The following is a 21878-nucleotide window of genomic DNA, read 5'->3' as shown; positions in this document are numbered from 1 at the left end:
TAAACAAACGCAGAATAAACAGAACGGTGTGGACCTTCCTTATTCTAGATTTTGTTACAGACACTCAGTCGCTGATGAGTGGTAGGTGATGGGGGGAGCACGCAGGGGAGGGGAGGGGGTGCGGGGGTATTGTTGACAAATAATCTTGTTTGCCGCACATGTACCACACTACCAGCCGAGACATCAAAGAGTGAAGACCGATCCCCTTAGCTCCGTTTTGACATGGACTAATGACACCTCCTGGGTCATTGTGAGAGTTACCTTACCCCTTGTGTGTTATGGTGTGGGGACGGCAGTCAACTCTAAAAGGAGATAATGCACAACTATGGAAGCTGAGTCGGTGACGAACAGATGACTCCCACGGCCCCCTATTACCTTCTCACACCTTTCCATACGTCGTATTACCCAGTCCCCTAGCCATGTGGTATGTGCCATGTGGCATGTCGCCGGCATGTGGAACTCCCATAGAGGCTGGAGGGTGAGGGGAGAAGTGAGGGGCCATTGTTTTCAAATATTGAGTCATACTTCACACACCGTCTCAGTAGCAACTGAGACGAGGAATAGTGAAGGCCTATATTCAAGGACTGTGTGTTTGACACGAACTAATGACTCTCCTCTTGGAGAGTGTGTGTGTGTTACAAGGTTTCTGGGCTGCTGTGAGACTCACCTCGACCCCTCGTGTGTTATTGTGTAGGCGGTAGGCAGTGACCCATTGGAAATACACAACTCCTTCAGACTGTCAACTATGCAAGTTGGGAACATCTCCACATTTGCTAACATACCACAGGCCACCCCTTCATAAACACAAAACACGAGAGAGGAAGAGAAAGACGAGGGTGACTGCAGCAGATGCCTCCTCCTACAGCCCTCTTATCTTTATTCCCCTCGAACACCTTACAACAACAACAACAACAACAACAGCATATTATCAGCTCTCCTACTCCAATGTGTTCTCATGTGTGGGTGGCCCACTCCTCGCGCAACACAGTCATGTCCATCCCTACATATTTTTGTTAACTTACTATATATCTACATATCCCACTGCTGCTGCTGCTTATCTCTATGCTACCAACATATACACACCTGATCCTGCTGCACACCTGTTCCTATCCTTATCCCCCTTATCCTTATACCCCGGGAGACCCACAACGTCCCACGCCACGACGACAGTCTGCGCATGGGCACCTCCCCCACCCTTGAGATTATGATCGAATTCGATTCTCGAGCATGGGGGGGGGGGGCACACCTGGCTCACCTGCTCAGGTGTTAGGGACGGTCGTAGTCTCAATTTACTCTGCTACCGCTATCGTCTCACACCTCACTATCCTCCAATGCCTTGCTATACTCACACGCCCACTATCCTCCCACGAGCATTATCCTCCCACTCCTTCCTGTCGTCTCATGCCAGCTATCCTCACTGCATTGATATCCTCTCACGACCAATATCCTCCCACGTCCGCTATCCTCCCACGCCCGCTATCCTCGCTCGCCCTGCTATCCTCTCATGCCCCGCTATCCTCGCACTACCTGTTATTCTCGAATGCCCCTCTGTCCTCCAAAGGGTTGCTATCCTCCATACACATCGGCATCCTCACATGTCTCGCTATCCTTCCACGCCTCACTATCCTACTGCTACTTGTTATCCTGCAGGCACCGAAGGCTGGACGAAAGGATTAAGTCAACTTAACAGGTATTGTGTTAAACTTCTACTAAGACTCCATTGTCAGACTAGGAAGCAGGTGTTCTGTGGGCAGGAGTTCTGTGGGCAGGAGTTCTGTGAGTGGGTGTTCTGTGGGCAGGTGTTCTGTGAGCGGGTGTTCTGTGGGCAGGAGTTCTGTGAGTGGGTGTTCTGTGGGCAGGTGTTCTGTGGGCAGGAGTTCTGTGAGCGGGTGTTCTGTGGGCAGGTGTTCTGTGAGCGGGTGTTCTGTGGGCGGGAGTTCTGTGGGCAGGAGTTCTGTGAGCGGGTGTTCTGTGGGCAGGTGTTCTGTGGGCAGGAGTTCTGTGAGTGGGTGTTCTGTGGGCATGTGTTCTGTGAGCGGGTGTTCTGTGGGCAGGCATTCTGTGAGCAGGTGTTCTGTGGGCAGGTGTTCTGTGGGTGGGTGTTCTGTGAGTGTGTGTTCTGTGGGCGGGTGTTCTGGGGTAGGTGTTCTGTGAGCGGGTGTTCTGTGAGTGGGTGTTCTGTGAGTGGGTGTTCTGTGAGCGGGTGTTCTGGGGGTAGGTGTTCTGTGAGCGGGTGTTCTGTGAGCGGGTGTTCTGTGAGCGGGTGTTCTGTGAGCGGGTGTCCTGTGGGCGGGTGTTCTGTGGGCGGGTGTTCTGTGGGCGGGTGTTCTGTGGGCGAGTGTTCTGTGAGCGGGTGTTCTGTGGTCGGGTGTTCTGTGGGCGGGTGTTCTATGAGCGGGTGTTCTGTGGGCGGGTGTTCTGTGGTCGGGTGTTCTGTGGGCGGGTGTTCTATGAGCGGGTGTTCTGTGGGCGGGTGTTCTGTGGGCGGGTGTTCTGGGGGTAGGTGTTCTGTGGGCGGATGTTCTGTGAGCGGGATTTCTGTGGGCGGGTATTCTGTGGGCGGGTCTTCTGTGGGCGGGTGTTCTGTGAGTGGGTGTTCTGTGAGCGGGTGTTCAGTGGGCGGGTGATCTGTGGGTGGACGTTCTGTGGGGCGGGTTTTCTGTGGGAGGGTATTCTGGGGACGGGTGTTCTGTGGGCGGGTGTTCTAGGGGTTGGTGTTCTGTGGGCGGGTGTTCTGTAGGCGGGTGTTCTGTGGGCGGGTGTTCTGGGGACGGGTTTTCTGTGGGCGGGTGTTCTAGGGGTTGGTGTTCTGTGGGCGGGTGTTTTGTGGGCGGGTGTTCTGTGGGCGGGTGTTCTGTGGGCGGTGTGTTCTTTGGGTGGGTGTTCTGTGGGCGGGTGTTCTGTGAGCGGGTGTTCTGTGGGCGGGTGTTCTGTGGGCGGGTGTTCTATGAGCGCGTGTTCTGTGGGCGGGTGTTCTGTGGGTGGGTGTTCTGTGAGCGGGTGTTCTGTGAGCGGGTGTTCTGGGGTAGGTGTTCTGTGAGCGGGTGTTCTGTGAGCGGGTGTTCGGGGGTAGGTGTTCTGTGAGCGGGTGTTCTGTGAGCGGGTGTTCTGTGGGCGGGTGTTCTGTGGGCGAGTGTTCTGTGGGCGGGTGTTCTGTGGGCGGGTCTTCTATGAGCGGGTGTTCTGTGGGCGGGTGTTCTGTGGGCGAGTGTTCTGGGGGTAGGTGTTCTGTGAGCGGGTGTTCTGTGAGCGGGATTTCTGTTGGCGGGTCTTCTGTGGGCGGGTCTTCTGTGGGCGGGTCTTCTGTGGGCGGGTCTTCTGTGAGTGGGTGTTCTGTGAGCGGGTGTTCAGTGGGCGGGTGTTCTGTGGGCGGACGTTCTATGGGGCGGGTGTTCTGTGGGCGGGTATTCTGGGGACGGGTGTTCTGTGGGCGGGTGTTCTAGGGGTTGGTGTTCTGGGGACGGGTGTTCTTTGGGCGGGTGTTCTGTACGCGGGTGTTCTGTGGGCGGGTGTTCTGGGGACGGGTTTTCTGTGGGCGGGTGTTCTAGGGGTTGGTGTTCTGTGGGCGGGTATTCTGGGGACGGGTTTTCTGTGGGCGGGTGTTCTTTGGGCGGGTGTTCTGTACGCGGGTGTTCTGTGGTCGGGTGTTCTTTGGGCGGGTGTTCTGGGGGCGGGTGTTCTTTGGGCGGGTGTTCTGGGGATTGGGTGTTCTGTAGGCGGGTGTTCTGGGGACGGGTGTTCTGTAGGCGGGTGTTCTGTAGGCGGGTGTTCTGGGGGTTGGTGTTCTGTGGGCGGGTGTTCTGTGGGCGGGTGTTCTGTGGGCTGGGTGTTCTTTGGGCGGGTGTTCTGGGGACGGGTGTTCTGTGGGCGGGTGTTCTATAGGTTGGTGTTCTGTGGGCGGGTGTTCTGTGGGCGGGTGTTCTGTGGGCGGGTGTTCTGTGGGCGGGTGTTCTTTGGGCGGGTGTTCTTTGGGCGGGTGTTCTGGGGACGGGTGTTCTGTGGGCGGGTGTTCTGTGGGCGGGTGTTCTGTGGGCGGGTGTTTTGTGGGCGGGTGTTTTGTGGGCGGGTGTTCTGTGGCCGGGTGTTCTTTGGGCGGGTGTTCTGGGGACGGGTGAGAGAGAGAGAGAGAGAGAGAGAGAGAGAGAGAGAGAGAGAGAGAGAGAGAGAGAGAGAGAGAGAGAGAGAGAGAGAGAGAGAGAGAGAGAGAGAGAGAGAGATATATATATATATATATATATATATATATATATATATATATATATATATATATATATATATATATATATATATATATATATATATATATATATATATATATATTAGTATATTTTGGTAGCAGTCTTTCCTGTAGACATATATTATTAAATATGGCCGAAAAAGTAAGATTAATAATTCTAACACGAATTTTCTCAATCTTTCGCACATTACGCTTCACTGTTGGAGGTAAATAAAAAATTAATTCTCCAAAATTCATTTTTATTTCTAGTCTGACGCAACACGGGCGCGTTTCGTAAAACTTATTACATTTTCAAAGACTTTAGTTCACAAATACACAACTGAATAGAACTTACGTATCTCCGATTTTATATCTACATTTGAGTGAGGTGGGAGGGGTGATGTGGCATTAACACAAGACAGAACAAGAGGGGATATTAGTAGGGTATTAAAAGTATCAACACAAGACAGAACACAAACAATGGGTATTGAATAGAAGTGTTTGTAGAAAGCCTATTGGTCCATATTTCTTGATGCTTCTATATTGGAGCGGAGTCTTGAGGTGGGTAGAATATAGTTGTGCAATAATTGGCTGTTGATTGCTGGTGTTGACTTCTCGATGTGTAGTGCCTCGCAAACGTCAAGCCGCCTGCTATCGCTGTATCTATCGATGATTTCTGTGTTGTTTACTAGGATTTCTCTGGCGATGGTTTGGTTGTGGGAAGAGATTATATGTTCCTTAATGGAGCCCTGTTGCTTATGCATCGTTAAACGCCTAGAAAGAGATGTTGTTGTCTTGCCTATATACTGGGTTTTTTGGAGCTTACAGTCCCCAAGTGGGCATTTGAAGGCATAGACAACGTTAGTCTCTTTTAAAGCGTTCTGTTTTGTGTCTGGAGAGTTTCTCATGAGTAGGCTGGCCGTTTTTCTGGTTTTATAGTAAATCGTCAGTTGTATCCTCTGATTTTTGTCTGTAGGGATAACGTTTCTATTAACAATATCTTTCAGGACCCTTTCCTCCGTTTTATGAGCTGTGGAAAAGAAGTTCCTGTAAAATAGTCTAATAGGGGGTATAGGTGTTGTGTTAGTTGTCTCTTCAGAGGTTGCATGGCTTTTCACTTTCCTTCTTATGATGTCTTCGACGAAACCATTGGAGAAGCCGTTATTGACTAGGACCTGCCTTACCCTACAGAGTTCTTCAGAACTCTGTAGTTCTCTGTAGAACTCTGTAGGGTAATTTTAATAATATATATATATATATATTTATATATATATATATATATATATATATATATAAATTTAATAATATATATATATATATATATATATATATATATATATATATATATATATATATATATATATATATATATATATATATATATATATATATATATATATATTATTAAATATGACCGAAAAAGTAAGATTAATAATTCTAACACGAATTTTCTCAATCTTTCGTACATTACGCTTCACTGTTGGAGGTAAATCAAAAATCACTTCCCCAAAATTCATTTTGAAGAAGACTCCGCTCCAATATAGAAGCATCAAGAAATATGGACCAATAGGCTTTCTACAAACACTTCTATTCAATACCCATTGTTTCTGTTCTGTCTTGTGTTGATACTTTTAATACCCTATTAATATCCCCTCTTGTTCTGTCTTGTGTTAATGCCACATCACCCCTCCCACCTCACTCAAATGTAGATATAAAATCAGAGATACGTAAGTTCTAATCAGTTGTGTATTTGTGAAGTCTTTGAAAATGTAATAAGTTTTACGAAACGCGCCCGTGTCGCGTCAGACTAGAAATAAAAATGAATTTTGGAGAAGTGATTTTTGATTTACCTCCAACAGTGAAGCGTAATGTACGAAAGATTGAGAAAATTCGTGTTAGAATTATTAATCTTACTTTTTCGGTCATATTTAATAATATATGTCTACAGGAAAGACTGCTACCAAAATATACTAATATATATATATATATATATATATATATATATATATATATATATATATATATATATATATATATATATATATATATATATATATGTCGTACCTAGTAGCCAGAACGCACTTCTCAGCCTACTATGCAAGGCCCGATTTGCCTAATAAGCCAAGTTTTCATGAATTAATTGTTTTTCGACAACCTAACCTACCTAACCTAACCTAACTTTTTCGGCTACCTAACCAAACCTAACCTATAAAGAGAGAGAGAGAGAAAGAGAGAGAGAGAGAGAGAGAGAGAGAGAGAGAGACCTAACCTAACCTATAAAGATAGGTTAGGTTAGGTTAGGTAGGGTTGGTTAGGTTCGGTCATATATCTACGTTAATTTTAGCTCCAATAAAAAAAAATTGACCTCATACATAATGAAATGGGTAGCTTTATCATTTCATGAGAAAAAAATTAGAATAAATATATTAATTCAGGAAAACTTGGCTTATTAGGCAAATCGGGCCTTGAATAGTAGGCCAAAAAGTGAGTTCTGGCTACTAGGTACGACATATATATATATATATATATATATATATATATATATATATATATATATATATATATATATATATATATATATATATATATATGTCGTACCTTGTAGCCAGAACTCACTTCTCAGCCTACTATGCAAGGCCCGATTTGCCTAATAAGCCTAGTTTTCATGAATTAATGTTTTTTCGACTACCTAACCTACCTAACCTAACCTAACCTAACGTTTTCGGCTACCTAACCTAACCTAACCTATAAAGATAGGTTAGGTTAGGTTAGGTAGGGTTGGTTAGGTTCGGTCATATATCTACGTTAATTTTAACTCCAATAAAAAAAAATTGACCTCATACATAATGAAATGGGTAGCTTTATCATTTCATAAGAAAAAAATTAGAGAAAATATATTAATTCAGGAAAACTTGGCTTATTAGGCAAATCGGGCCTTGTATAGTAGGCCAAAAAGTGAGTTCTGGCTACTAGGTACGACATATATATATATATATATATATATATATATATATATATATATATATATATATATATATATATATATATATATATATATATATATATATATATATATATATATATATATATATATATATATATATATTTATATTAGTATATTTTGGTAGCAGTCTTTCTTGTAAACATATGCTATTAAATATGACCGAAAAAGTAAGATTAATAATTTTAACACGAATTTTCTCAATATTTCTTATGTTTCTTTTTACTGTCGATGGTAATTGAAAAATCAATTCTCCAAAATTCATTTTTATTTCTAGTCTGACGTGACGTTTGATAATTTTTATTTTTATATTTAATTTAATAATTTTAACATTTTTATAATTTTTACATTTACTACGACATTTAATAATTTTTAATGTTAATATTTAATTCAATAAATTGAATTTTCATAGAATATGATTCATTTTCATTTTCATTTAATTATTTTGTGTGAATTGCTTTGGAATTGAGCTGTGTTGTTTACAATACCGTTCATTTCGTGAGTATAGTTTATATTTTTATTTTTTCATATTTTATTTTATTTTTTAACTGTTTTTCTTATATATCAGTGATGGGAACATCAGATCACTTGATGTTCCCAATTTTCTGATGGGAACATCAGACCATTTGGGAAGGCATCGGACGAGGGAGTGGGAAATGGTGTAAATGACGAGGGGACAGAAGTGAGAGATGGTGGGGAGGACGAGGGAAGAAGGGAGGGGGTAATAGTGGGGAAGGATGAGGGGATGGGGGAGTTTGGGATGATGGGGACGATGGGATGGGGGAATGGAGAATGGTGGGGTGGGCAAAGGAACTGGGGAGTGGGGAAGGAAGTGGGGTAAGGTGGAGAGGGCGAGGGGATGGTGGAGTGGGGAATGGTTGGGAGGCCGAGGAGACGTGTCAGGGAGGACTGGGGGGACAGGGAAGGGAGCTGTGGCGTTGCTGAGCCACAGCAACGCGTGGCCGGGTACTGCAAGTATATAAATACAAATGAATATATTTGTTTATTCAAAATCGCTAATCTCCGAAAGTTCTACACCGATTGCTTTGAAATTTTGATATAATATTCCATTCGCATGTGAGTGCGTTTTTATATACCTACTATATACATGTCACGTCTGTGAGAGGTAAAAACAGTTTTTTTTTTAAACTGTGTTTTTCATGTGAGTTTTTATTTGAGGGAAATCTCTGAAACCTCTTTACCAATTTCTTTGAAATTTTGACACAACGTTGCATTCGAATACGTGCGTGTTTTTTTATATGCCTACTATATACATGCTACACCTGTTACAGGTAAGAACATGTTTTTTTTTTTCAAAACAGTGCCATCTGTTATACATAAGAGCAATACACAGTGTAATCTACAAAAATTCTTCACCGATTGTTTTGATATTTTGACATAATGTACCATTCGAATATGCACGTGTTTTTATATACCTACTATATAGATGCCACACCTGTGACAGGTAAAAACATTTTTTGTTTTAAACAGCGCCATTTGTTGCATGTAAAAGCAACACACGCTATACTAAATATGTTACGATTCCATTTCAGTGTTTCCGATTGCATTGATAAATTGTATTTTCATAGATTTTGATTTATTTTCACTCTGATTTAATTATTTTGTGTGACATTGCATTAGAATTGAGCTCTGTTGTTTACCATACCATTCATTTTGCTAGTATATTTATTTTTTTTATTTTTCATTGCTTTTCATTTCGTTTTTTTAACTGTTATTATTTTTCAGTATAATTGACGGTGGAATTGAGCTGTGTCGATTGATCTGCAGTTGAATTGATTTATTTTGTTAATATTTTTTGTTTTTGTTTTCGTTTTAAAAACATGAAAATGCACAACGTGTTTATTTCACAGTGGCAAATGTGCAACAAATAGCCATGAATCCACCGGCTACATCGTTAACTGCTTTCTTCACCTTATGTCAAAATGATACGTTTGCAGAATCACTGCTGTATTCGGAAGTGCCTTATACGTATTACACATGAAATGCCAATAGAAAATCATTTGAACGACACAACGAGGAGAGCGAGTCGACAGAAAACCTGGCATATTCAAACAGACTACGATAGGCAGACTCTACACCGTGCAATCCAAAAGAGATAAATGCTTCTTTCTTCGCGTGCTGTTGGTAAATGTACCCGTTCAACGTCTTTCCAGCAACTTAGATTTGTCAACGGCGTTACACAGGCCCCTTTCCATAGTGCATGTCAAGCTCTGATTTTATTGGAGAACGACCGACACTGGGATGTATGAATTAATGACGCGTCCAACACGTCACATCTAAATCAAATTCGTGCATTGTTTGCAATCATATTGACCACCTGCTCTCCTTCATCTAAGCAGAGATATGGGAGAAACATAAATCGCACATGACTGACGATATTGTCCGTCGAATACGCAAGGAAAATTCATATATGAACATGGATTTCACAGCAGAAATGTACAACGAAGCGTTGGTAATGATTTAAGATTTGTGTTTAGAAATCGCGAACAAAGTTCTCAATCAATTGGGAATGCCATCACCGAATCGTTCTCCTGCTGCTTCGTTCGATGTAGAAATGCGTTGAGAACAAAATTACAACACGGGTGATCTGTTGTCGTATGTGCAATCAAATATTCCTAAGCTAACGCTTGAGCAAAAAGGCATTTACAATCAAATAATTGAAACTGTCAATAATGGGCTTGGAGAAATCTCCTTAGATGCTCCAGGAGGAACTAGTAAAACATTCCTAATTAGATTGATTCTGGCAACAATTCGGTCCCAAAATGGCATAGCTTTAGCTCTAGCGTCGTCCTGAATAGCTGCGACTTTGCTACCAAGTGGAAGAACCGCTCATTTGGCTTTAAAATTGCCACTGAACATGCACTTCATTGAAACTCCTACGTGCAACATTTCCAAAGCATCCGGCATGGGAAAAGTATTGCAGAAATGCAAACTTATTGTTTGGAATGAATGCACAATTGTCCACAAAAAAACGCTCGAGGCTCTTGATCGATCATTTTAAGATTAGCGTGGAAACATCAGACCATTTGGGAACGCATTAATATTGCTTGCAGGAAATTTCAGGCAAACATTACATGTAACTCCTCAGTTGACACCAGCGGACGAAATAAATGCTTGCCTGAAATACTTTACTTTGTAGAGCCACGTAAAGACGTTAAAACTAACTACAAATATGCGTGTCCAGCTGCAAAACGATCCATCAGCGGAAATATTCTTAATATTTCAACTGATGCTGGAAATTGGGAACAGAAACGTGCCGGTTCATCTGACCTTAAGGACGAATTTCTTTGCCTCATAACTTCTGCAATTTAGTGACGTCAAAAGAGGAACTGGTTGAAAAAGTATTTCCCAATATTCAAACAAATTATAAGAATCACGATTGGCTGAGTGAACGAACTATTCTTATGGCCAAGAACAAAGACGTCTACGACCTAAACAATATTATTCCGTCTAACATTCAAAGCGAGGCAGTCACAAGTCCGTCGACACTGTTGTGAAAGCAGATGAAACGGCTAATTATCCAACAGAATATTTTAATTTATTCGATCTGCGAGGGATACCACCGCACGAACTGCAATTGAAAATCGGCGTGCCAATTATCATGTGGCGAAATACCAAGCAGCCAAACCTTTGCAACGGCACGCGGCTTGCAGTAAAAAAATTTATCAGCAATGTCGTAGAAGCAACAATCTTGACAGGACCTTTTAAAGGCGAAGATGTCCTTATTCCTCGCATTCCTATGATTCCAACTGATATGCCATTTCAATTTAAGAGATTGTAAGTACCAATTCAATTGACGTCTGCAATCGCCATCAGCAAAGCTCAGGGCCAATCTTTAGAAGAGTGCGGGTTATAAATAGACACGGATTGCTTCTCACATGGACAAGTATATGTTGTGTGTTCTAGAGTCGGCAAACCAAACAATCTCTTTATCACCACAGACAATGGAGGAACAACAAAAAATATTGTTTACCGACAAACATTGTGAAATTAAACATATTAGAAAATTGTGCTTTCTCTTTTCTTTCTTTTCCACTTAACCAGACAGAGCCACAGCAACGCGTGGCGGGTACAGCTGGAATATAAATAAAAATGAAAATGTTTGTTTGCTCAAAATCGGTAATCTCCCAAAGTTCTTCGCCGATTGCTTTGACATTTTTACACAATGTTCCATTCGAATACGAGTGTGTTTTTATATGCATACTATATTGATGCCACAACTATGACAGGTAAAAACATGCTTTTCTGGAAAAACGGGAGTGAGTGATGGTGGGGAGGGGGGGGGGGGAATGATGGGGAGGACAGAGGGGCACGGGAGGGTTGCTGTGGCTCATCAACGTGCACGCATTGCTAAGCCACAGCAACGCGTGGCGTATATATATATATATATATATATATATATATATATATATATATATATATATATATATATATATATATATATATATATATATATATATATATATATATATATATATACATATATATATATACATATATATATATGAATGAAAACTCACACCCCAGAAGTGACTCGAACCCATACTCCCAGAAGCAACGCAACTGGTAACTACAGGGCGCCTTAATCCGCTTGACCATCACGGCCGTCAAAAGGAAGTGATAGCCGAGGCTATTTGAGCCACTTCCCCGACGGCAACTCGGATGGTAATCTTGGGCATAGCATTTCACCAAATCACCTCATTCTTTGGGGCACACGTGAGGAACACAAATGTGAACAAGAAATTCGAACATCTTGTTCGCATTTGTGTTCCTCACGTGTGCCCCAAAGAATGAGGTGATTTGGTGAAATGCTATGCCCAAGATTACCATCCGAGTTGCCGTCGGGGAAGTGGCTCAAATAGCCTCGGCTATCACTTCCTTTTGACGGCCGTGATGGTCAAGCGGATTAAGGCACCCTGTAGTTACCAGTTGCGTTGCTTCTGGGAGTATGGGTTCGAGTCACTTCTGGGGTGTGAGTTTTCATTCGCATATAGTCCTGGGGACCATTCAGGCTTGTTCGCACATATATATATATATATATATATATATATATATATATATATATATATATATATAGACACCAGAGACCCAAGGGCTTCCAGTTTTTTATTTCAGCGTCTCAGTGTGGCGATCCAGAGGGGAAATGCTTGCTGCGTCCTCGGTTCCTGTCCAGAAGCGGAGGAGCTTCAAGAGATCCATAACCTTTAGGCATTTGTCCTATATATATATATATATATATATATATATGTATATATATATATATATATATATATATATATATATATATATATATATATATATATATATATATTTCTTTAGCAGAGAAATATGATTAAATCTGTGTGGCGACCAACACACAAAATCTTCACCAACTTTCCTTCCACAAATGATTAGAAAACAGACTTTAAAACGCTGAGTCAAGGCAAAAGTTGAACCTTGTCAGGAAATTAGATTCGCGAATACTGCAAATAATTTCCGTGGTTTCATTTACCCAAGATATTATTATGTTGATTTTATTCTCATTCACATATGTTATAAATAGTTTGTCATTTGAAATATTTTAGATACAAGAGAGAGATTTTGTTTGTCTGTCTGTCGAACGTTGGAGGTCCAGTCGTTTGGGCCTTGTCTCAAACACAATTGTAGGGAGAAGGGTCTGGGGTATGGGACGGACATAAGATGATCAGGGTAGGTTTAAGTTAAATACTCTAAGAAATATTACCAATTATAGTCTTCCCTACGTGATTTTCATGAAGTCAAGTGTGAAATATATGGTGTGATTCCCCTAGAGTTTTCAATGGTTGTAGTACATTTTCTGAGAGAAGAATGGAGGAAAGGGAAGAAGGGTAGAGGGAGGAAGGGGGACGAAGGAGAGAAGGAGAGAGGGGGTAGGGAAAAGGGGATCAAGCGGGACATGGGGAGAAAAAGGGGAAAAGACCCGAGTGCTGTCGGTTACCCTTTCTATGTGTATATAAATGAAAATGTCTTCTTGTTTGGAGTAGGAGTTGGGGAGAGGGGCAGGGTAGAGAGATGGGGTGAGGGGAAAGGGGCGAAGAACAGGAAAAGGAAGGGAAGGGCGTAGAGAAGATAGGGAATGTAGGGAGTGGAAAGTAAGGTGGGGGGGGCTGGAGGGGGTAGAGTTAAATAACACATCCCGGGCACCGCCGGATACGCCTTGTATATAGCACTTCTACTATGAGAGAATCGAAACCAATAATGAGCTGCACTAACCAAAATACACTCAGATTATTAAAAGAACTGAGACTCGGGCAGCTTTTCCACAAAATCTCAGTCCCCCAATGACACCAGAGGATGGCTCACCTGTTACCAGTGATTTGGTATACACTATGGAGAGTGGCAGCCAGAGTGCATCTGCTGCATCCTTCAGTATGTGTGTGTGTGTGTGTGTGTGTGTGTGTGTGTGTGTGTGTGTGTGTGTGTGTGTGTGTGTGTGTGTGTGTGTGTGTGTGTGTGTGTGTGTGTGTGTGCTCACCTATTTGTGTCTGCAGGATCGAGCACTGACTCTTGGATCCCACCTTTCGAGCCATCGGTTGTTTACAGCAATCAACCTGGTCCTATTTCCCTATCATACCTAGTTTTAAAATTATGAATAGAATTTGCTTCCACAACCTGCTCCTTAAGTGCATTCCATTTTTCCACTACTCTCACGCTAAAAGAATACTTACTATCTTCTCTGTGACTCATCTGAGTTTCCGACTTCCACCCATCTACCCTCGTTCTGTTACTATTCCGTGTGAACATTTCGTCTATGTCCAATTTGTCAATCCCCCTGAGTATTTTATATGTTCCTATCATATCCTCCTCTTATTTCGTTTTTCTAGTGTCGTAAGGCACAGTTCCTTCAGGCCCTCTTCATACCCCATACCTCGTAACTCTGGGACGAGATTCATTGCAAAATTCTGAACCTTTTCCAGTTTCCTTATATGCTTCTTCAGATGGAGACTCCATGATGAGGCGGCATACTCTAAGACTGGCCTCACGTAGTCAGTGTAAAACACCCTTAATGCCTCCTTACTTAGTGATGTTCTACCGTTTGCCAGTGTAGAGTACGCTGCTGTCGTTATCCTAATTATATGTGCCTCAGGAAATAGATTAGGTGTTTCGTCCACGCCCAGGTCTCTTTCTCGCGTCGTCACAGGTAGGCAGTTCCCCTTCATTGTGTACTGTCCCTTTGGTCTCCTATCACCTAGTCCCATTTCCATAACTTTACATTTGCTCGTGTTGAAGTCCAGTAGTCATTTCTCTGACCATCTCTGCAACCTGTTCAAGTCCTCTCGGAGGATCCTACAATTCTCATTTTCACAACTCTTCTCATCAATTTTGCGTCATCCGCGAACATCGACATGTAGGACTCTACTCATGTAAACATGTCGATAACATATATTAGAAATAGAATTGGTTCCAACACTGATCCTTGAGGTACTCCACTCGTTACTGTTTGTCAGTCGGACTTTTCGCCCCTTACCGTGTGTCTGTACTTCTGTCTAGGTTCCATGTTTTGTGGGAAATTCGAAGTTTTCTCGAATATGAACGGTATTTGACCATTCCTCAGAAAGCGACCCTCAATGGTCGACTAACAACCAAGTTCCTAATTACTGCTAGGTGAACAGAGGCAACAGGTGCAAGGAGACGCGCCTAGCTGTCTCGCCCTGCCCAGGATGTGTGTGTGTGTGTGTGTGTACTCAACTATTTGTGCTGGCGAGGGTTGGGTTCTGGCTCTTTGGTCCTGCCTCTCAGCTGTCAATCAACTGATGTACAGATTCCTGAGCCTACTGGGCTCTATCATATCTACATTTGAAAATATGTATGGAATCAGCCTCCAGCACATTACTTCCTAGTGCATTCCATTTACTAACTACTCTGACACTGAAAAAATTCTTTCTAATGTCTCTGTGGCTCATTTGGGTACTAAGTTTCCATCTGTGTCCCTTTGTTCGTGTTCCACCCGTGCTGAAGAGTTTGTCTTTGTTCACTCTGTCAATTCACCTGAGAATTTTGTAGGTGTTATCATGTCTCTCCTCATTCTTCTGTCTTCTAGGGACGTGAGGTTCAGCTCCTTCAGCCTTTCCTCGTAGCTCATACCTCACAGTTCCGGGACAAGTCAGGTGGCATACCGCTGAATCTTCTCTAAGTTTCTTTTGTGTTTATCTAGATATGGACTCCAGGCAAGAGCTGCATATTCCATGATTGGTCTGACATAAGTGGAATACAGGGTCCTGAACGATTCCTTGCACAAGTTTCTAAAGGCAGTTCTTATGTTGGCCAACCTAGCATATGCCACTGATGATATCATTTTGATGTGGGTCTCTGGGGACAGGTTCGGTGTGATATCAACCCCCAGATCATTCTCTCTACTTGACTCATGCAGGATTTCACCTCCCAGATGGTACCATGTGTTCAGCCTTCTGCTCCCTTCGCCTAATTTCATTATTTTACACTTTCCTGAGTTGAACTTTAACAGCCATTTTCTAGATCATTCCTCCAGTTTGTCCAAGTCATTCTGTTGTCACTGTCTATCTTCATCTGTTTTGATTCTTCTCATAATTTTTGCATCATCAGCAAACATTGAGAGGAACGAGTCTATACCCTCTGGAAGATCATTTACATATATTAGAAACAGGATACGTCCAAGTACTGAGCCCTGTGGGACTCCGCTGGTGATATCTCGCCACTCTGATGTCTCTTCCCTCACAGTTACTCGCTGTTTCCTGTTGCTTAGATACTCCCTTGTTCACTAGAGCACATTAAAATTTACTCCTGCCTGTTGCTCCAACTTTTTTAACAGCCTTTAATGGGGTACTGTGTCAAAGGCTTTCTGAGAGTCCAAGAAAATGCAGACTGCCCACCGTTCTCTTTCTTGCCTAATTTTTGTTGTTTGGTCAGAGAATTCTATTAAACCTGTCAGGCACGATTTACCATCTCTGAACCCATGTTGGTGGTGAGTCACAAAATTATTTCCGTCCAGATGCTCTACGAGCCTTTTCCTCACGATCTTCCCCATCACCTTGCATGGTATGCAAGTTGGTATGCAAGTTGGTATACAAGTGGAGCAGCTTGATAGCTGTGGAGCAGTTTTGGTTGGGTCTTGGCTTTACTCGCAATGACATTTTCATACTGTCTCTCTGCTTCTCTCCTCACTCTGAGGTACTCATTCCTGGCCCTCTGGTATCTCTCCCTGCTCTCTGGTGTTGTGTTATTTCTGTAGTTTCTCCATGGTATTTTACTCAATTGCTTCGCTACCTTACATTCCTGGTTGAGCCATGGCTTCTGTAGTTTTTCATTTTCTCCTTTTGGACTGGGGTAAACTTATCTGCAACTTCCTGGCACGTCTGGTGACATAATCCATCATATTCTGTACAGTCTTCTCTCTGAGGTCTGTTTCCCCATGGTGTACTCACCTATTTGTACTCACCTATTTGTGCTTGTGGGGGTTGAGCTTTGGCTCTTTGGTCCCGCCTCTCAACCGTCAATCAGCAGGTGTACAGGGTCCTGAGCCTACTGGGCTCTATCATATCTACATTTGAAACTGCGTATGGAGTCAGCCTCCACCACATCATTGCCTAATGTATTCCATCCATTAACTACTTTGACACTGAAAAAGTTCCTTCTAACGTCTCTGTGGCTCATGTGGGTACTCAGTTTCCACCTGTGTCCCCTTGTTCGCGTACCACCAGTGTTGATTAGTTTATCCTTGTTTACCCAGTCGATCCCCCTGAGGATTTTGTAGGTTGTGATCATGTCTCCCCTTACTCTTCTGTCTTCCAGTGTCGTAAGGTGCATTTCCCGTAGCCTTTCCTCGTAACTCATGCCTCATAGTTCTGGGACTAGTCTAGTGGCATACCTTTGGACTTTTTCCAGCTTCGTCTTGTGCTTGACAAGGTACGGGCTCCATGCTCGGGCCGCATGTGTGTGTGTGTGTGTGTGTGTGTGTGTGTACTCACCTAATTGTACTCACCTAATTGTGCTTGCGGGGGTTGAGCTCTGGCTCTTTGGTCCCGCCTCTCAACCGTCAATCAACTGGTGTACAGATTCCTGAGCCTATTGGGCTCTATCATATCTACATTTGAAACTGTGTATGGAGTCAGCCTCCACCACATCACTTCCTAATGCATTCCATTTACTAACTACTCTGACACTGAAAAAGTTCTTTCTAACGTCTCTGTGGCTCATTTGGGTACTCAGCTTCCACCTGTGTCCCCTTGTTCGCGTCCCACCAGTGTTGAATAGTTCATCCTTGTTTACCCGGTCGATTCCCCTGAGGATTTTGTAGGTTGTGATCATGTCCCCCCTTACTCTTCTGTCTTCCAGTGTCGTGAGGTGCATTTCCCGCAGCCTTTCCTCATAACTCATGCCTCTTAGTTCTGGGACTAGTCTAGTAGCATACCTTTGGACTTTTTCCAGCTTCGTCTTGTGCTTGACAAGGTACGGGCTCCATGCTGGGGCCGCATACTCCAGGATTGGTCTTACATATGTGGTGTACAAGATTCTGAATGATTCCTTACACAGGTTCCTGAACGCCGTTCTGATGTTAGCCAGCCTCGCATATGCCGCAGACGTTATTCTCTTTATGTGGGCTTCAGGAGACAGGTTTGGTGTGATATCAACTCCTAGATCTTTCTCTCTGTCTGTTTCATTAAGTACTTCATCTCCTATTCTGTATCCTGTGCCTGGCCTCCTGTTTCCACTGCCTAGTTTCATTACTTTGCATTTACTCGGGTTGAACTTCAACAGCCATTTGTTGGACCATTCACTCAGTCTATCCAGGTCATCTTGTAGCCTCCTACTATCATCCTCTGTTTCAATCCTCCTCATAATTTTTGCATCGTCGGCAAACATTGAAAGGAACGAATCTATACCCTCTGGGAGATTATTTACATATACCAGAAACAGTATAGGTCCAAGGACTGACCCCTGCGGGACTCCACTTGTGACGTCTCGCCAATCTGAGGCCTCACCCCTCACACAGACTCGTTGTCTCCTGTTGCTTAGGTATTCCTCTATCCACCGGAGTACCTTCCCTCTCACTCCAGCCTGCATCTCCAACTTTCGCACTAGCCTCTTGTGTGGTACTGTATCAAAGGCTTTCTGACAATCCAAAAATATGCAGTCTGCCCACCCTTCTCTTTCTTGCCTTATTTTTGTTGCCTGGTCGTAGAATTCAAGTAACCCTGTGAGGCAGGACCTGCCATCCCTGAACCCATGTTGATGCTGTGTTACAAAGTTCCTTCGCTCCAGATGCTCCACTAGTTTTTTTCGCACAATCTTCTCCATCAGCTTGCATGGTATGCAGGTTAGGGACACTGGCCTGTAGTTCAGTGCCTCCTGTCTATCCCCTTTCTTGTATATCGGGACTACGTTAGCTGCTTTCCAAATATCTGGCAGTTCCCCTGTTGCCAGTGATTTGTTATACACTATGGAGAGTGGTAGGCTCAGTTCTCTTGCTCCTTCCTTTAGAACCCAAGGGGAGATTCCATCTGGGCCTATAGCCTTCGTCACGTCCAACTCTAGTAAACACTTCCTTACTTCCCCACTGGTAATCTCAAACTCTTCCAGTGGTTCCTGGTTAGCTATTCCCTCACTTACCTCTGGAATTTCTCCTTGTTCTAAGGTGAAGACCTCCTGGAATTTCTTATTCAATTCCTCACACACTTCCTTGTCATTTGTAGTGAATCCTTCCGCCCCTATCCTTAATCTCATAACCTGTTCCTTTACTGTTGTTTTTCTCCTAATGTGGCTATGCAACAATTTAGGCTGAGTCTTTGCCTTGCTTGCGATGTCATTTTCGTATTGTCTTTCAGCCTCTCTTCTCATCCTGACATATTCATTCCTGGCATTCTGGTATCTTTCTCTGCTCTCCAGTGTCCTGTTATTCCTATAGTTTCTCCATGCCCTTTTGCTTTGCTGCTTAGCTAGCCTACATCTTTGATTAAACCATGGGTTTCTCATCTTCATTTCTCTGTTTTCCTTTTGGACTGGGACAAACTTGTTTGCTGCGTCCTTGCACTTCTGCGTGATGTAATCCATCATATCTTGGGCCGTCTTTCCCCTGAGCTCTGTTTCCCATGCTATATCTGTTAGGAATTTTCTTATCCCCTCATAGTTTCCCTTTCGGTATGCTAACCTTTTGGTTTCGGTATCCCTCCTCGAGTTCAATAACCCTTCTTCAATCAAGTACTCAAACACCAGTACACTGTGGTCGCTCATTCCTACTGGGTCCTCAAAACCGATTTCTCTTATGTCGGAGTCGTTCAGAGTGAAGACTAGGTCGAGTCTTGCTGGTTCGTCATTTCCTCTCATCCTTGTGGGTTCTCCGACATGCTGGGTTAAAAAGTTGCTTGTCACTACCTCCAATAGTTTGGCTCTCCACGTATCCTCGCCTCCATGCGGTTCCTTGTTCTCCCAGTCAATCTTTCCGTGATTGAAGTCGCCCATGATGAGCAGGTGGGATCTATTTCTACAGGCAGCAGAGGCTGCCCTCTCAATTATAGTGTTAACTGCCTTGTTGTTGTTTTCATACTCTTGACTGGGTGTGTGTGTGTGTGTGTGTGTGTGTGTGTGTGTGTGTGTGTGTGTGTGTGTGTGTGTGTGTGTGTGTGTGTGTGTGTGTGTGTGTGTGTGTACTCACCTATTTGTGCTTGCAGGATCGAGCATTGACTCTTGGAACCCGCCTTTCCAGCTATCGGTTGTTTACAGCAATGACTCCTGTCCCATTTCCCTATCATATCTAGTTTTAAAAGTATGAATAGTATTTGCTTCCACAACCTGTTCCCCAAGTGCATTCCATTTTTCTACTACTCTCACGCTAAAAGAAAACTTCCTAACATCTCTGTGACTCATCTGAGTTTCCAGTTTCCACCCATGTCCCCTCGTTCTGTTATTATTACGTGTGAACATTTCATCTATTTCCACTTTGTCAATTCCCCTGAGTATTTTATATGTCCCTATCATATCTACTTTCTCCCTTCTTTTCTCTAGTGTCGTAAGGTTCAGTTCCTTCAGACGCTCTTCATATCCCATCCCTCGTAACTCTGGGACAAGCCTCGTCGCAAACCTCTGAACCTTCTCCAGTTTCTTTATGTGTTTCTTCAGGTGGGGGCTCCATGATGGCGCGGCATAACGCGCCATCATGTGTGTGTGTGTGTGTGTGTGTGTGTGTGTGTGAGTGTGTGTGTGTGTGTGTGTGTGTGTGTGTGTGTGTGTGTGTGTGTGTGTGTGTGTGTGTGTGTGTGTGTGTGTGTGTGTGTGTGTGTGTGTGTGTGTCTGTGTGTGTGTGTGTGTGTGTGTGTGTGTGTGTGTGTGTGTGTGTGTGTGTGTGTGTGTGTGTGTGTGTGTGTGTGTGTTCTCACCTAATTGTACTCACCTTTCAGTGGTTGAGCTCTGGCTCTTTGGTCCCGCCTCTCAACCGTCAATAAACAGGTGTACAGGTTCCTGAGCCTATTGCGCTCTATCATATCTACACTTGAAACTGTGTATGGAGTCAGCCTCCACCACATCCCTTCCTAATGCATTCCATTTGTCAACCACTCTTGTACTAAAAAAGTTCTTTCTAATATCTCTGTGGCTCATTTGGGCGCTCAGTTTCCACCTGTGTCCCCTTGTGCGTGTGCCCCTTGTGTTAAATAGCCTGTCTTTATCTACCCTATCAATTCCCTTGAGAATCTTAAATGTGGAGATCATGTCCCCCCTAACTCTTCTGTCTTCCAGCGCAGTGAGGTTTAATTCCCGTAGCCTCTCGTCGTAGCTCATACCTCTCAGCTCGGGTACTAGTCTGGTGACAAACCTTTGAACCTTTTCCAGTTTGGTCTTATACTTGACTGGATATGGACTCCATGCTGGGGTTGCATACTCCAGGATTGGCCTAACATGTGTGGTATACAAAGTTCTGAATGATTCCTTACACAAGTTTCTGAATGCCGTTCTTATGTTGGCCAGTCTGGCATATGCCGCGTACGTTATACTCTTGATATGGGCTGCAGGAGACAGGTCTGGCGTGATGTCATCCCCAAGTCTTTTTCTCCCTCTAACTCATGAAAAATGTCATCTTCCAGTTGATACCTAGTATCTGGCCTCCTGCTCCCTACGCCTATCTTCATTACATTACATTTGCTTGGGTTAAACTCTAACAACTATTTGTTCGACCATTCCTTCAGCTTGTGCAGGTCTTCTTGAAGCCTTAAGCAGTCCTCCTCTGTCTTAATCCTTCTCATAATTTTGGCGTCGTCAGCAAACATTGAGCGAAATGAATCTATACCCTCCGGGAGATCATTTACATATATCAGAAACAAGGTAGGACCGAGTACAGAGCCCTGTGGAACTCCACTGGTGACTTCACGATAATCTGAGGTCTCACCCCTCACCGTAACTCTCTGCTTCCTATTGCTTAGGTACTCCCTTATCCAATGGAGCACCTTACCAGCTACACCTGCCTGTCTCTCCAACTTATGTACCAGCCTCTTATGCGGTACTGTGTCAAAGGCTTTCCGACATTCCAAGAAAATGCAGTCCGCCCAGCCTTCTCTTTCTTGCTTAATCTTTGTCACCTGGTCGTAGAACTATATTAAGCCAGTCAGGCAAGATTTACCCTTCCTGAATCCATGTTGGCGATTTATCACGAAGTCC

At 43.5% G+C, this 21878-nt stretch overlaps 1 protein-coding gene across 1 annotated transcript; it reads right to left on the bottom strand.

The window, feature by feature from the left end:
* Positions 1 to 1723: 1723 nt before the first annotated feature.
* LOC138366444 (uncharacterized) lies at positions 1724 to 14207 on the bottom strand. The gene is made up of 4 exons (XM_069327494.1): positions 14125 to 14207; positions 10867 to 10987; positions 3014 to 3394; positions 1724 to 2659 (listed from the first exon to the last, which is right to left on the bottom strand). Exons 1-4 carry the CDS (start codon positions 14205 to 14207, stop codon positions 1724 to 1726), a joined length of 1521 nt encoding a protein of 506 aa, XP_069183595.1.
* Between the last annotated feature and the right edge of the window lie 7671 nt (positions 14208 to 21878).

The sequence above is a fragment of the Procambarus clarkii genome, chromosome 19 (assembly GCF_040958095.1).
Source record: "Procambarus clarkii isolate CNS0578487 chromosome 19, FALCON_Pclarkii_2.0, whole genome shotgun sequence".
Classification (NCBI taxonomy): Eukaryota; Metazoa; Arthropoda; class Malacostraca; order Decapoda; family Cambaridae; genus Procambarus; species Procambarus clarkii.
This window is presented reverse-complemented; position numbering and strand designations above follow the sequence as displayed.